Source organism: Branchiostoma floridae, chromosome 5, assembly GCF_000003815.2.
Source record: "Branchiostoma floridae strain S238N-H82 chromosome 5, Bfl_VNyyK, whole genome shotgun sequence".
NCBI lineage: Eukaryota > Metazoa > Chordata > Leptocardii > Amphioxiformes > Branchiostomatidae > Branchiostoma > Branchiostoma floridae.
Window position 1 is genome coordinate 28,282,914 of NC_049983.1, and position 12,123 is coordinate 28,295,036.

The following is a 12,123-nucleotide window of genomic DNA, read 5'->3' on the forward strand; positions in this document are numbered from 1 at the left end:
CCAGCTCAATTAATTATTTTTTTTCCGTCAGCCAATTCCCATTGTCGCGAAAACCGAATAAATTAGGTTAGAAAGACGGAAAAGAAACCTTGAATAATGGATTTTTAATGAGATTATTGTATGCAAAAGGGCGCCGACACACAATCATAACAATAGCATAACAAACAGTGTGTGGCTTTCCGACCGTGGAATAGTGAGTGTCCCCAAGCCGCCTGTAGCTTCCACCAAGAATTTTTGCATGTCCGTCAAGGTTGACGGATTTGTTTTAAAAAATTTCAGTCACACGCAACAAATTTCCTTCAATTGACTGTAAAAAAGGACACTGGCTAGAGCCCCGAGACAGACTAACTAACAAACACACCAAATATCTACTTTCATCCGAGGTAAAAATCAAGTTTCTGAAAGCAGACATTTGATATCCATACTCTAAACTGGGTCACCTGGCAAAGTGTTTATATGATGCAGTCTAATGTGAATTGCAGCACAGTTTACATATTAGAATGAGAATATCAGTCTAGCAAATAACAAGGCTTCTGTGGTAGGGCTATGTAACATAAACAAAAGTGCCAGACTGTACAACATTCAGCAATGTAATTTCAAGGTGCTGTTTTGGCCCTTGCGAGAAATAATACCTGAAGATTACTTTAATAAGATAATCAACGATTGATTTTAAGAGAACCCAGAAAGAAAACAGACCATCATTGTCTTTCCAGTAGTATATGAGTGGTAGAAGTTGGAATTTTAAGTGCCATGTAACACTCACTGGGTTAAAAAATGGCTGCCAGCTGTCAAAACAACAACACAGGGTGGGGGAGGGGCATTCTGCAACTGTGCCATTTTGTTGTTTGTCAAAACAGTGCAACTCGCTTAAATACCTAAACAAACTTAAAGCATAAATGCCAAATACATGTAGCTTAAGCACGTCTGTGTTATACTTAAAGCGTACAAGAAGTTGCGACCACATTTAAATACCGTGTTACCTTGTGGTACAATCAGTGGTCTTCAAGTCAACAACAGGAAATGTTAACGTCTACAACCGGTACCACCACCAAATGCAGAACAGTAACGTTACTATATCCTGTGGGATGCAGACTACACAGCGCACACAGAACTTCTGCCTTTTATTAACAGAAGCGGATGTTGTAAATTGTGAAACTCCGACCTGCAGTACATTTCCACAATATTGCACAATAACAAAACAATTATGAGTGAGTCATTGCAAAAAATGGGCGGGTCCTGCTACTGTACTCTTCCACTCCCGGTCACGACGACACCAGCCACGACAGGCTACTAGCAAGCCTGTCAGCTTGTGGGGAAATATCTCCTGACTTACCTGACGTTACGTTACGTTATCTATTCTCTATTCCAGCGTCGCGCCATTTAATAACCGGGAAGTCGTTCGTCACATCTGGAGTTATGCGAGCAATGGGCGATTACAAATGTAAAAAGGGAAAGGGGGGATGAACTTTTCGTCCTAATTTGTTAAAATCTTTCCCATCAAACTGATATTTGATCTACTATCTTCTGATATGGATATACATAAACACAAGTATATGAGTCCATTAATACTTATTCATGTTCTCTTCTGGTTTTCCCCAAAGAATCTAATTAATTCTCTATCCCTCCATCAGAATTTTTGGAACAGTCCAGTAATGCAGGACAGGGACGACAATATCTCGCACCGGCGTTCCTATTGGGAAACTTTCTTGTGGAAATTAATCTAATTGTTGTTTTCCACAACGCCACTCTTCTCCTAAACAACAAAAATGACAACCATTCCTGAACTCTGCGAAATGTTGCGTTCAGTTGGAGCGTGGAGCATACCAGGGTTGGGTGATCACACGGACCGTCCCCATCCGGGGACACCCACCTACATTGTTTGGTGGTTTGTCCCCAAGCCGATAGTGATGTAACAACAACAACAAGTGATGTCCCAGTGTCGGAAGGTGTGTTCTGCTTCCCTCAGGTGCCCCCTGCTCAGGTGTTACAGGTGTGGCTGTTTCTGGCGACTCCGTGCCCAGGGTGCGGTTTGGGATGTCTTATATGGTCCCTTGGGATAGAAAATGCCCCTATCTGACCTTTAACCTTTGAAGGCAGGTCATCCCAGGTCAGGAGAAGGCGGGAACTTTGACCTAATTTTCGCCTTAAGCTCATGCTGCTGCGTTCTACTAGGTAGAGTACGTTAGGTAGACTGGCCATGTCAGTGCTGTAAAAGTGTAACGGCTCCTGTGACAGTTTTATATGCGAGATGAGGAGATACAATTTGCAGAAACAGGTACTGTTGTAGCACTTGGTAATGATCGGTACATTCATTATGGTGCGAATTGGTAAAATTGTAGGCATTCTGGGGTAAAAACTTACACTGAATGACTAAATCCCAAGAAAAATTCAAGTATATAACTCCTTATTATTAGTTCTTTTTTATCAATATATAAGCCGGTATGAGCTAAATTTAAAGACTTTAACTTTTAAGCCTGCAATCCCATTTCTACCGGGGCTCATCCCTGCACGAAAAAATCGGACAGTGATTGCAAGAAGACCCGGGTAGAAATCGTATGGTACCTCATAATAGTTTTGATACCAAGTAGGGTTGAACTTAGCGCATATCCCTCCAAGATATTATAAGTTAAAGACTCAAACTAATATGTTGAATTGGTTGTTAAGAGTTAAGTAGTCAACAGTACAAATCATGTTTTGTTATCGCATTTAGAATGTCATCTTTGGATATGATATCCTATATAGTATGTGAAAAAATCAGCTACAATCTCGTATGTAATATGTGAACTTTTTAAGATGAATTATTCTTGAGGATGGACAGAATTGATATGTTCTGGTTTTATTTGGCAGCCAAACAAACAAAAACACAAACAAACAAGATATTTGTAGTCAACATTTCAGCCTAAAGCCACCGGTGTGACACAATATCAGGAACACACTGCATAGTTTATAATATGTAAAATAGATCACTATTTTCAAACAGCTAATTACAAACAAACTGCAGTACATATAAGTATAACATCATATCACTGCTCAAGTTTATAGGAAAATGTCTCTGTACAAATAATAATACCATTTTGCACACAAAACTTCCATTTACTGTCTTATATTCAACATTGCTGATCAACATTTGAAACAGAGAAACTTACACAGTTACAGATTGAAACACACTGAGCAGCATTGAAGCAGTCAGGATGGCAGAATTCTACTAAAATCTACGTACAAAAATTCTGTTTTTCTTGTTTTCACATGGACGGAAACAGTGTTGTAAGAAAATACAATTCTTCTATCGTTTGTACTTATCGGGTACAATGTAGCTTGGCAGTGAGTTCACGTGATACTAAGGCTACAGATTACATATGAAGCTACTTTGGTTCAGCAGAATTCACACTGAAGGGAAGATTGTAAAACGTTGTGTACCGAAAACAGCGAAGTCATGTAATTAACTTCAACTGTATAGATGTCTCAGTAATTGTTTACACAACCACCACAAAGTTGGAAATTTATATACAAGTCAAACTGCCGCGAGTCAAAATCTCAGAGTACACTAAAACAGAACAGCTTCAACTGTAGTGAACAGGTAGTTTATATAAACAAATAAACACGTGTTTGTCATATCAGTTTACACATTTTTTTAGAACATAGCCCAGCCTTCTGTCAAAGTTAGCTCTCTAAACTAGCCTTGGGTAAGACCTGTACAGAGTTGCCTGCCTGCCTGCCGACACTGATTGCATATTGATTGTTCAAGCTTAGCAACGTTTACTGTGAAGTCTTCTACCCCAGCGCACACCGGTAACCAACTCTGTACAGCTCCTACCAAAACCCTAAGGGTTCGTTTCTACACGTTTGTTTCGTGTTCCACGGAGGTCTGTCCGGGCATGAGGTCATCGATCGACTCGCCCGCCATCAGCTTCTTCTCCATGGCAACCAGCAGCTTGACGCCGTCAATCACCTGTCAAAACAAGCAGGGGAAAACGGTAGGTGAAAAGTCCCGTAGGTACAATTGGAGCCCCACCCTGCAAGTCCCAGACACAATAGTGGCACATCTACTGGAATTTCTCATTTCAATTCTATTCAGACACTGCTTATATACAGATGAGTGAAATTGAACTTAAGTACTCATTCTCAGTCACTTCAGTATGAAAGATGCTATCTGAAATGTCTCAAATATTTATCCATTTGCATTTACTTGTAGCTAGGGCTGTGTCCAGCCTTGAGTTTGATTATTTTTTCGTACCTATACACTGCGAGGTGATACACTGCGACTCTAAGGCAATGTTGGTAATTTTCATTGCTTAAATCTGTCATTTCAAAACATTTATTCAACTCAAGTCAATTCTAGATTTCTTGTCGGACGAGGTGAAATCTTTTTCTCAACAGGCAAATTTTAATCAGAGACCATCCTAGACTGAGCTGGAAGAGAAAAGATCCGTACCTGCTGTACGAGGGAGACCTCGGAGTGGCCGAGTCTGTCGGCGTTGGAGATGTCGAAGATCCCCCCCTCTGCCGCGGTGTCGACCCCGCCCGTCCCGCGCTTCTGCAGGTTCAGCTTCCCCAGAACCTCGTCAAACTTCTCGTGGGTGCTCATCTTCGGCAGCTGGACAAACAAACAAACAAAGAAACAAGCTAAGCAAAACAAACAGCAGCGTTGGCATTTCATTGGTGCTCATCTTTGGCAGCTGGACAAACAAACAAACAAACAAGCTAAGCAAAACAAACAGTAGCGTTGGCATTTCATTGGTGGTCATCTTCGGCAGCTGGACAAACAAACAAACAAACAAACAAGCTAAGCAAAACAAACAGCAGCGTTGGCATTTCATTGGTGCTCATCTTCGGCAGCTGGAACAAACAAACAAACAAACAAACAAGCTAAGCAAAACAAACAGCAGCATTGGCATTTCATTGGTGCTCATCTTCGGCAACTGGAACAAACAAACAAACAAGCTAAGCAAAACAAACAGCAGCGTTGGCATTTCATTGGTGCTCATCTATATTTCTATAACAAAGCTGTAGTCCTCGGGTGATCAATTATTGAATGATAGAAAACCCACCTTGACGTGCACACCTGCCCTCAGCCCCGTGCCCAGGTTAGACGGACAGGTGAGGATATAACCCAGGTGATTATTGATTATTGACCGATAGATAACCCACCTTGACGTGCACACCTGCCCTCAGCCCCGTGCCCAGGTTAGACGGACAGGTGAGGATATAACCCAGGTGATTATTGATTATTGACCGATAGATAACCCACCTTGACGTGCACACCTGCCCTCAGCCCCGTGCCCAGGGTAGACGGACAGGTGAGGATATAACCCAGGTGATTATTGATTATTGACTGATAGATACCCACCTTGACGTGCCACCTGCCCTCAGCCCCGTGCCCAGGTTAGACGGACAGGTGAGGATATAACCCAGGTGATTATTGATTATTGACTGATAGATAACCCACCTTGACGTGCACACCTGCCCTGAGCCCCGTGCCCAGGTTAGATGGACAGGTGAGGATATAACCCAGGTGATTATTGATTATTGACTGATAGATAACCCACCTTGACGTGCACACCTGCCCTCAGCCCCGTGCCCAGGTTAGACGGACAGGTGAGGACGTAGCCCAGGTGATTATTGATTATTGACTGATAGATAACCCACCTTGACGTGCACACCTGCCCTCAGCCCCGTGCCCAGGTTAGACGGACAGGTGAGGACGTAGCCCAGGTGCTCGTTCCACATGTATGCCTTCCCCATCCTCTTCATCTCCTTCTCCACCAGGTTGAGTCCGTTGCAGAACCGTTCGAAGACGCTCTTCATGTTCCCGCCCTTCTCCATGGAGATGAGGCGAGTGTGGTCCTCCTCATTGATCCAGACCAGGAAAGTTTTGTCGTTGTTGTGCCTGAGAAAATGGTAACAAGTCACACGGTGAGTTTGGTAACAGCTGCTTTTATTTTCAGCATTAAGCACATCAGGAAAGTCCACACTTTCCATTTTGTTACATAGCAGTCAATGAGGCATGATAATTGTTTTTTGTGACATAAAAAAAAGGGTAAAATTTGGGAGTAAAGTTTCTTACAAAACCAAAAATTTCTTACTCTTCTAAAACTTTCAAGCCTAGTTCTATGAAGTACAGCTTCAGTGTTATCAATGTCTAGTAGAAACTAAATGTCTACCCTATAAGGCTTGCTGTTTGTTTTATGAAATAAATGAAATTAAGTCTTAGTTGAAATTGCGCAACTTGTTTATGATCCCAGATCCCACCAAAGGTCCCACAAATAAGTTCAAGATCGTACCAGATGCCGCGAGCGTCTGGCCAGTCGCGGGCCATCCCGGCACAGGTCAGGAGCGGCGAGACCGGCTTGTCGAACAGGAAGTGGTCGTCGATCAGCTGCTGCTGCTCCTCTTCTGTCATGCCCTTCAGCGGGTAGTACTTGCCCGAGAACTCTCCGCTCAGGTTTCCCAGCGCCGTGGAAACGATACGCTCAACCTCGCGGCGTTCGTGGCGGCTGCACAGCGGTGGGAGGGCGTAACCACGGATACTGCGGCCCGTGCGGACGCGAGACGACAGGACAAAGTCGGGGTCCAGGTCGTCCCCGCCGGACAGCTTGGTGGCGTCGAGGTCGGTTTTGTGCTTGTCGGTCTTCTTGAAGCCCTTGTGGCGCGCCTCGATGATCGGGTCGAACAATTCCGCAAAGGTCGTGTAGGATTCCTCGTCTCCTGCCACAGCCCCTACTGTCATGATGAACGGGTGGCCTGGGGGGAAGGATTGCAGTTTCAAATCAGTTTTATTATTGAATCAACAGGCAGGAGAATAGAAAACAGGCAGGAAAATATAAAACATAAAACTTGTATTTACTAATTAAACTCTGTTCTATACCTGTGGTCTGTAAATAAATGGCCTGGTAAAGTTTAAAAAAGTAAAAATAGCCTCTTTGAAGAGTTTCTTAAAAAACAATACCAAAATTCTAACATTCATGATGGAGGGATGGTCTGAGAGCAATGAAAAAATGGCAGCAGGAGATTGTTACCATGACATTAGACAAACTTGAGAAAAGATTAATAATTAAGACTGACCAGGGTTGTCGACACCTGTCTGGATACACAAGTCCAGCGTACAATCGTTCTTCGTCTTCTTGTCCTTAAGACTGTCGAAGATCTCCTTGGTGAGGCACTTGGCCATGTGGTTGTTATGCTGCGAGAGGTCGGGGAAGTTGTCGCTCTGTAGCTCAATCTTCACCTCCGATGGTTCCACCAGGGGGCCGCCTGTGGGGAGGACAGAAGGGAAAATGTTATCATCAACATACTAGTCCATAGAAACACATAATTACATAACGACAAGAAGATATGCACTTCTGAAAAGGTGTAATACTAAACAACAACCTCCAGAAGTTTTTGGAGGACCTGGTATTTAAATTGCCTCTCCATCCAGTTTCAGCCTACTACAAGCTTCTTTATATCATATCCTTTCAATGATCATTGTTGCATGGACAAATGCAGTGCATAGTATTTTCAGATTATTTTAGAAAGAGTTGCCTTGGCCAGCAATTTTATGTCCTTTCCTAAGGACTGCAAACTTTTTGATCAATAAACCCACTATTTTTTTTTATACTAGTCTTTTTATGAAAAACTTTGTAGATATTACTGCCGATGGAACAGAGACTTCTGCGAGTTATCAAAGTTATGTAAGTAAGAAAATATAACTAAATATGATAACAAGACTTTGCTGACCTGGGATGAGTAAATAAGAAAATATAACTGTAATATGATAAGAAGACTTAGCTGACCTGGGATGAGGTCTCCGATGTTATCAGAGTTACGTAAGTAAGAAAATATAACTGTAATATGATAAGAAGACTTTGCTGACCTGGGATGAGGTCTCCAATGTTATCAGAGTTACGTAAGTAAGAAAATATAACTGTAATATGATAAGAAGACTTAGCTGACCTGGGATGAGGTCTCCGATGTCCTTCTTCTTCTCCAGCCGTTTCTCCATCTCCACCAGTAACTTGACACCGTCCACGACCTTCTGCACCAGCTCCACCTCCGAGAACCCGAGTCTGTCCAAGTTCGAGATGTCGAAGGTTCCGCCCTTCGCCGCGGTGTCCACGCCGCCGGTCCCGCGCTTCTGTAACCTGCAGCAAGGGGGCGCTCTGGTTAGGATCGTTGAATAGAATCTAAAGGTTCTGGGTTTGAATCCCCAGCAAGATTGTGCTGTGGTTTGAATAGTTGAATAGAATCTAAAGGTTCTGGGTTTGAATCCCCAGCAAGATTGTGCTGTGGTTTGAATAGTTGAATAGAATCTAAAGGTTCTGGGTTTGAATCTCCAGCAAGATTGTGCTGTGGTTAGAATAGTTGTCTAGAATCTAAAGGTTTTGGGTTTGAATCCCCAGCAAGATAGTGCTGTGGCTACAATAGTTGAATAGAATCTAAAGGTTTTGGGTTTGAATCCCCAGCAAGATTGTGCTGTGGCTACAATAGTTGAATAGAATCTAGAAGTTCTGGGTTTGAATCCCTAGTAAGATAGTGCTGTAGTTAGGATTTACTTAGAATCCAATGGTTTGGGGTTTGAATCCCTAGTATTCTCTCATACTGCGCTGTACAGAAAAATGTTTTCGACCATGTTAAAGAACCCACCACACTTATTGAAAAGAGTTAAACTAGGGGGTCCTTCCCGGTGTGGGTATATCAAACCTCCTGGTCTTATGCGGCTTGTACCTACTGGACAAAGCTGGGCTGTTAAAGGTAGTTTACCAGTTATGGAAAGCAAAGAAACACACCTGAGCTGTTCCAGGATGTGGTTGAAGTGCGGGTGTGTGCTGAGCTTGGGTAGCTTGACGTGCACACCTGCCCTCAGCCCCGTGCCCAGGTTAGACGGACAGGTGAGGATGTAGCCCAGGTGCTCGTTCCACATGAACTCCTTGTCCTGCCCCTTCACGTTCTCCTCAACCTTCTTCAGCCCGTCACAAAAACGCTCGAAAACCTTCTTCATGTTTCCGCCCTTCTCCATGGAGATGACCCGGGTGTGGTCCTCCTCGTTGATCCACACCAGGAAGTTCTTGGCGTCGTTGTGCCAGATCCCGCGCCCGTCAGGCCAGTCGCGCGCCATCTTGGCGGACGTGAGAAGCGGGGAAACCGGCTTGTCGAACAGGAAGTGGTCAGCGATGAGCTGCTCCTGGGTCTTGTCGTCCATCTCGTACAGAGGGTAGTATTTCCCCTGAAGCTCCCCTTCAAGCTTCCCCAGCGCGTCGCACAGAACCTTCTCTACGCCTCGCCGCTCGGCACGCGTGCACCATGGCGGGAGCGTGTACCCGCGGATACTGCGCCCTGTGCGCACGCGGGACGACAGGACGTACTTCGGGTCAAGGTCGTCGCCTCCCTGCAGCTTGCTGGCATCAAGGTCGGTCTTGTGCACGTCCGTTTTCTTGTAGCCGTTGTGGCGACCTTCGATGACGGGGTCGAACAGGTCAGCGAAGGTCGTGTAGCATTCCTCGTCTCCTGCTACCAGCCCTACTGTCATGATGAAAGGGTGGCCTGGGGAACAGTTATTCAGAACATTTAATAACTAAAGGCAGATACTAGTTTTCTGGCATCTAATGTTTTTGCTGGTGCACAAAAGTTTACTACTAGCCTAGACATGGTTGGATAAGTCCCCTATTGTCCAGGGCAAGTTATTCTCGGCAAGTGAAAGTGCTGATTGGGTAAGATTTTTCCATTGAGTGACATTCTGATGTACTTACTTTTTACAGTCATGACATTTAGCAATGGTCATCATGGAAAGATAGAGGCAATAATAAGAATTCCCCATTGCTGGATGTGAAGATGACATTTTAATTTTGGGTAAGTGAAAAATTGGTTGGCGCAAGTAAATTTTTTATGTGTTTGCCCGATAGGACAAGTGAACTTTAGAAAACTTGTCCAACCCTGCTTAGCTATAAGGTGTACTGATGCACCAACAGTGAAAAATTAGGCACAAAAGTGCGCTATCGTGTGCCAGTATTCCCTGCCCTCACATACGTACCAGGATTATCCACACCAGTCTGTATGCACTCGTCAAGCGTGTAGCCGCTGTCTGTTTTCTTGTTGACCAGACTGTGGTACATCTGAGGAGTCAGACACTTCGCCATCCAGTTGTTGTGTTTGGTCAGGTCGGGGTAGGCCTTGGGCCACACCGTGTACACGTCCTTCCCTGGAAATTCAAATTTGAGATTCGTAAATTTCGTTGTAGGGCAGTATGTTGTGCTAGTCATCGATATCATCCACAGAAAGTCTCAACTGGCTACTCCTGAACACAATCTGTTTCCATTGCTTCACTAATTAAAAACAACAAACCTACATTGAAAAAAATAAACAAAAAGTGAACAAACCTACTTTTAAAGTTTGATTGCCTAACATTAGTAATAAGCAAAACTTTGTCCTTATTCTTCTTACTAAACAAACCTTATTCCAATAGGTTCAATAAATTTGTGGTGTTTCCCTGGCTAATGTGTTGGATCAAAGCTCAAAACTGTTCAACACTTATTCCATTATACAAACAAACCAAGCTACCTGCTTCCATGGCCTTCAGTAAACAAACAAACAAACAAACAAACCTGCTTCCATGGCCTTCTCCATGTTAACCAGCAGCTCCACGCCATCCACGACCTTCTGCACCAGCTCGACCTCTGACATCCCGAGTCGATCGGCGTTGGAGATGTCGAAGGTGCCTCCCGTTGCCGCGGTGTCGACCCCGCCCGTCCCGCGCTTCTGCAGACGACCTCCTCCAGGAAATGGTCGAAGTCCGGGTGTTTGCTCACGTTCGGCAGCTGGGGGGGGGGGGGGGGTTCCGGGGGAAGGTTAAACACCCCGCCACAAACTCAGTGGATGATTCTGTAACAGGGGGGGTTAAGTACTACCTATCGGCCTTGCCCAAGAGCACTAGTGCTTTTGTGGCGACAGCGATAGCAGTCGTGATTTGTGATCCGGCTGCCCGGGTTCGGCGCGGGTTCGAATCCCGGGAGTCGGGATGTTGTTTCTTTCTGTTCTACTCGCCCCTCTGGTTGTTTCACTGGTTATTCTATTGGGTTTTGCTTCTATATCCTTCATTATAAAGAATCACATTGGAAAAGCGTTCTTACTAGTATGCACTGTTTGACTGAGCTTTGAGAGGGCTGTCATGTGCAAGATAAATGCCCCAAACATATTTTTTCACATGTTGAGTCAGATGAACAGTGTAACACCAGTTTCAGTACCACAGACAAGCGCTACTAGTCATAGCAGCTGCACAAGTTTAAGTCCTTTTAACACGTGATGATTTTCTATGTTGACTCAGATGATGGTCCCCTCTGTTGGACGGACAGGTGAGGATATAACCCAGGTGATTATTGATTATTGACTGATAGATAACCCACCTTGACGTGCACACCTGCCGTCAGCCCTGTGCCCAGGTTAGACGGACAGGTGAGGACGTAGCCCAGGTGATTATTGATTATTGACTGATAGATAACCCACCTTGACGTGCACACCTGCCCTCAGCCCTGTGCCCAGGTTAGACGGACAGGTGAGGATGTAGCCCAGGTGAGGGTTCCACATGAACTCGTAGCCCTTCGACTTGATGACGTCTTCGACCTTCTTCAGGCCTGTGCAGAATCGCTGGAAGACGCGCCTCATGTTGCCGCCCTTCTCCATGGAGATGACCCGGGTGTGGTCCTCCTCGTTGATCCACACCAGGAAGGTTTTGTCATCGTTGTGCCTGGACAGAGAAGTAACATATAAGGAAGGAATTATACTCCCAAATCATGGGATTTTCCAGTAGATCAAGACGTGATTATGTGCCAAATACAGTAGAAGCCAGTTAATTACACAACGGATAACCGCACACTTCTGTTTATTGCACAGAATCCTAAAATCCCAAACGGGTATGGTCCAGCTGTATAACTTCGCGTTATTGCACCACCCAGATAATTGCACGAAATACGCTGGCAAATGGGGTGTGCAATTCAGCGGCTTCTACTTTATTCCAACCATATGCTGTTCGGTAGCATTAATACGGGAGGGTCTTTTTAGCGAATGCCCACAAACGCCCACTCTAGAGAAGTCCGCGCTGCACGAATCTCATTTTTTTTGCTTGGAATATGTCCACGTTGTACAAATTAAAGT

At 44.5% G+C, this 12,123-nt stretch overlaps 3 protein-coding genes across 3 annotated transcripts in view; all 3 read right to left on the bottom strand.

The window, feature by feature from the left end:
- Positions 1-12,123, bottom strand: part of LOC118416894 (neuronal pentraxin receptor-like) — a 626,618-nt gene that overhangs the window by 464,735 nt on the left and 149,760 nt on the right. The window lies entirely within an intron of this gene.
- LOC118416887 (uromodulin-like 1) overlaps positions 1-12,123 on the bottom strand; it is a 388,377-nt gene that overhangs the window by 194,896 nt on the left and 181,358 nt on the right. The gene's annotated exons all lie outside the window — the stretch shown is intronic.
- Positions 2,821-12,123, bottom strand: part of LOC118416885 (creatine kinase, flagellar-like) — a 778,750-nt gene continuing 769,447 nt past the window's right edge. Inside the window, 11 exon segments of the mRNA XM_035822162.1 lie at positions 2,821-3,949; positions 4,433-4,594; positions 5,647-5,887; positions 6,282-6,741; positions 7,063-7,251; positions 7,933-8,120; positions 8,766-9,519; positions 10,007-10,174; positions 10,578-10,739; positions 10,742-10,790; positions 11,476-11,716. Coding sequence (XP_035678055.1) covers positions 3,836-3,949; positions 4,433-4,594; positions 5,647-5,887; positions 6,282-6,741; positions 7,063-7,251; positions 7,933-8,120; positions 8,766-9,519; positions 10,007-10,174; positions 10,578-10,739; positions 10,742-10,790; positions 11,476-11,716 — 2,728 coding nt within the window. The 3' untranslated portion in view covers positions 2,821-3,835.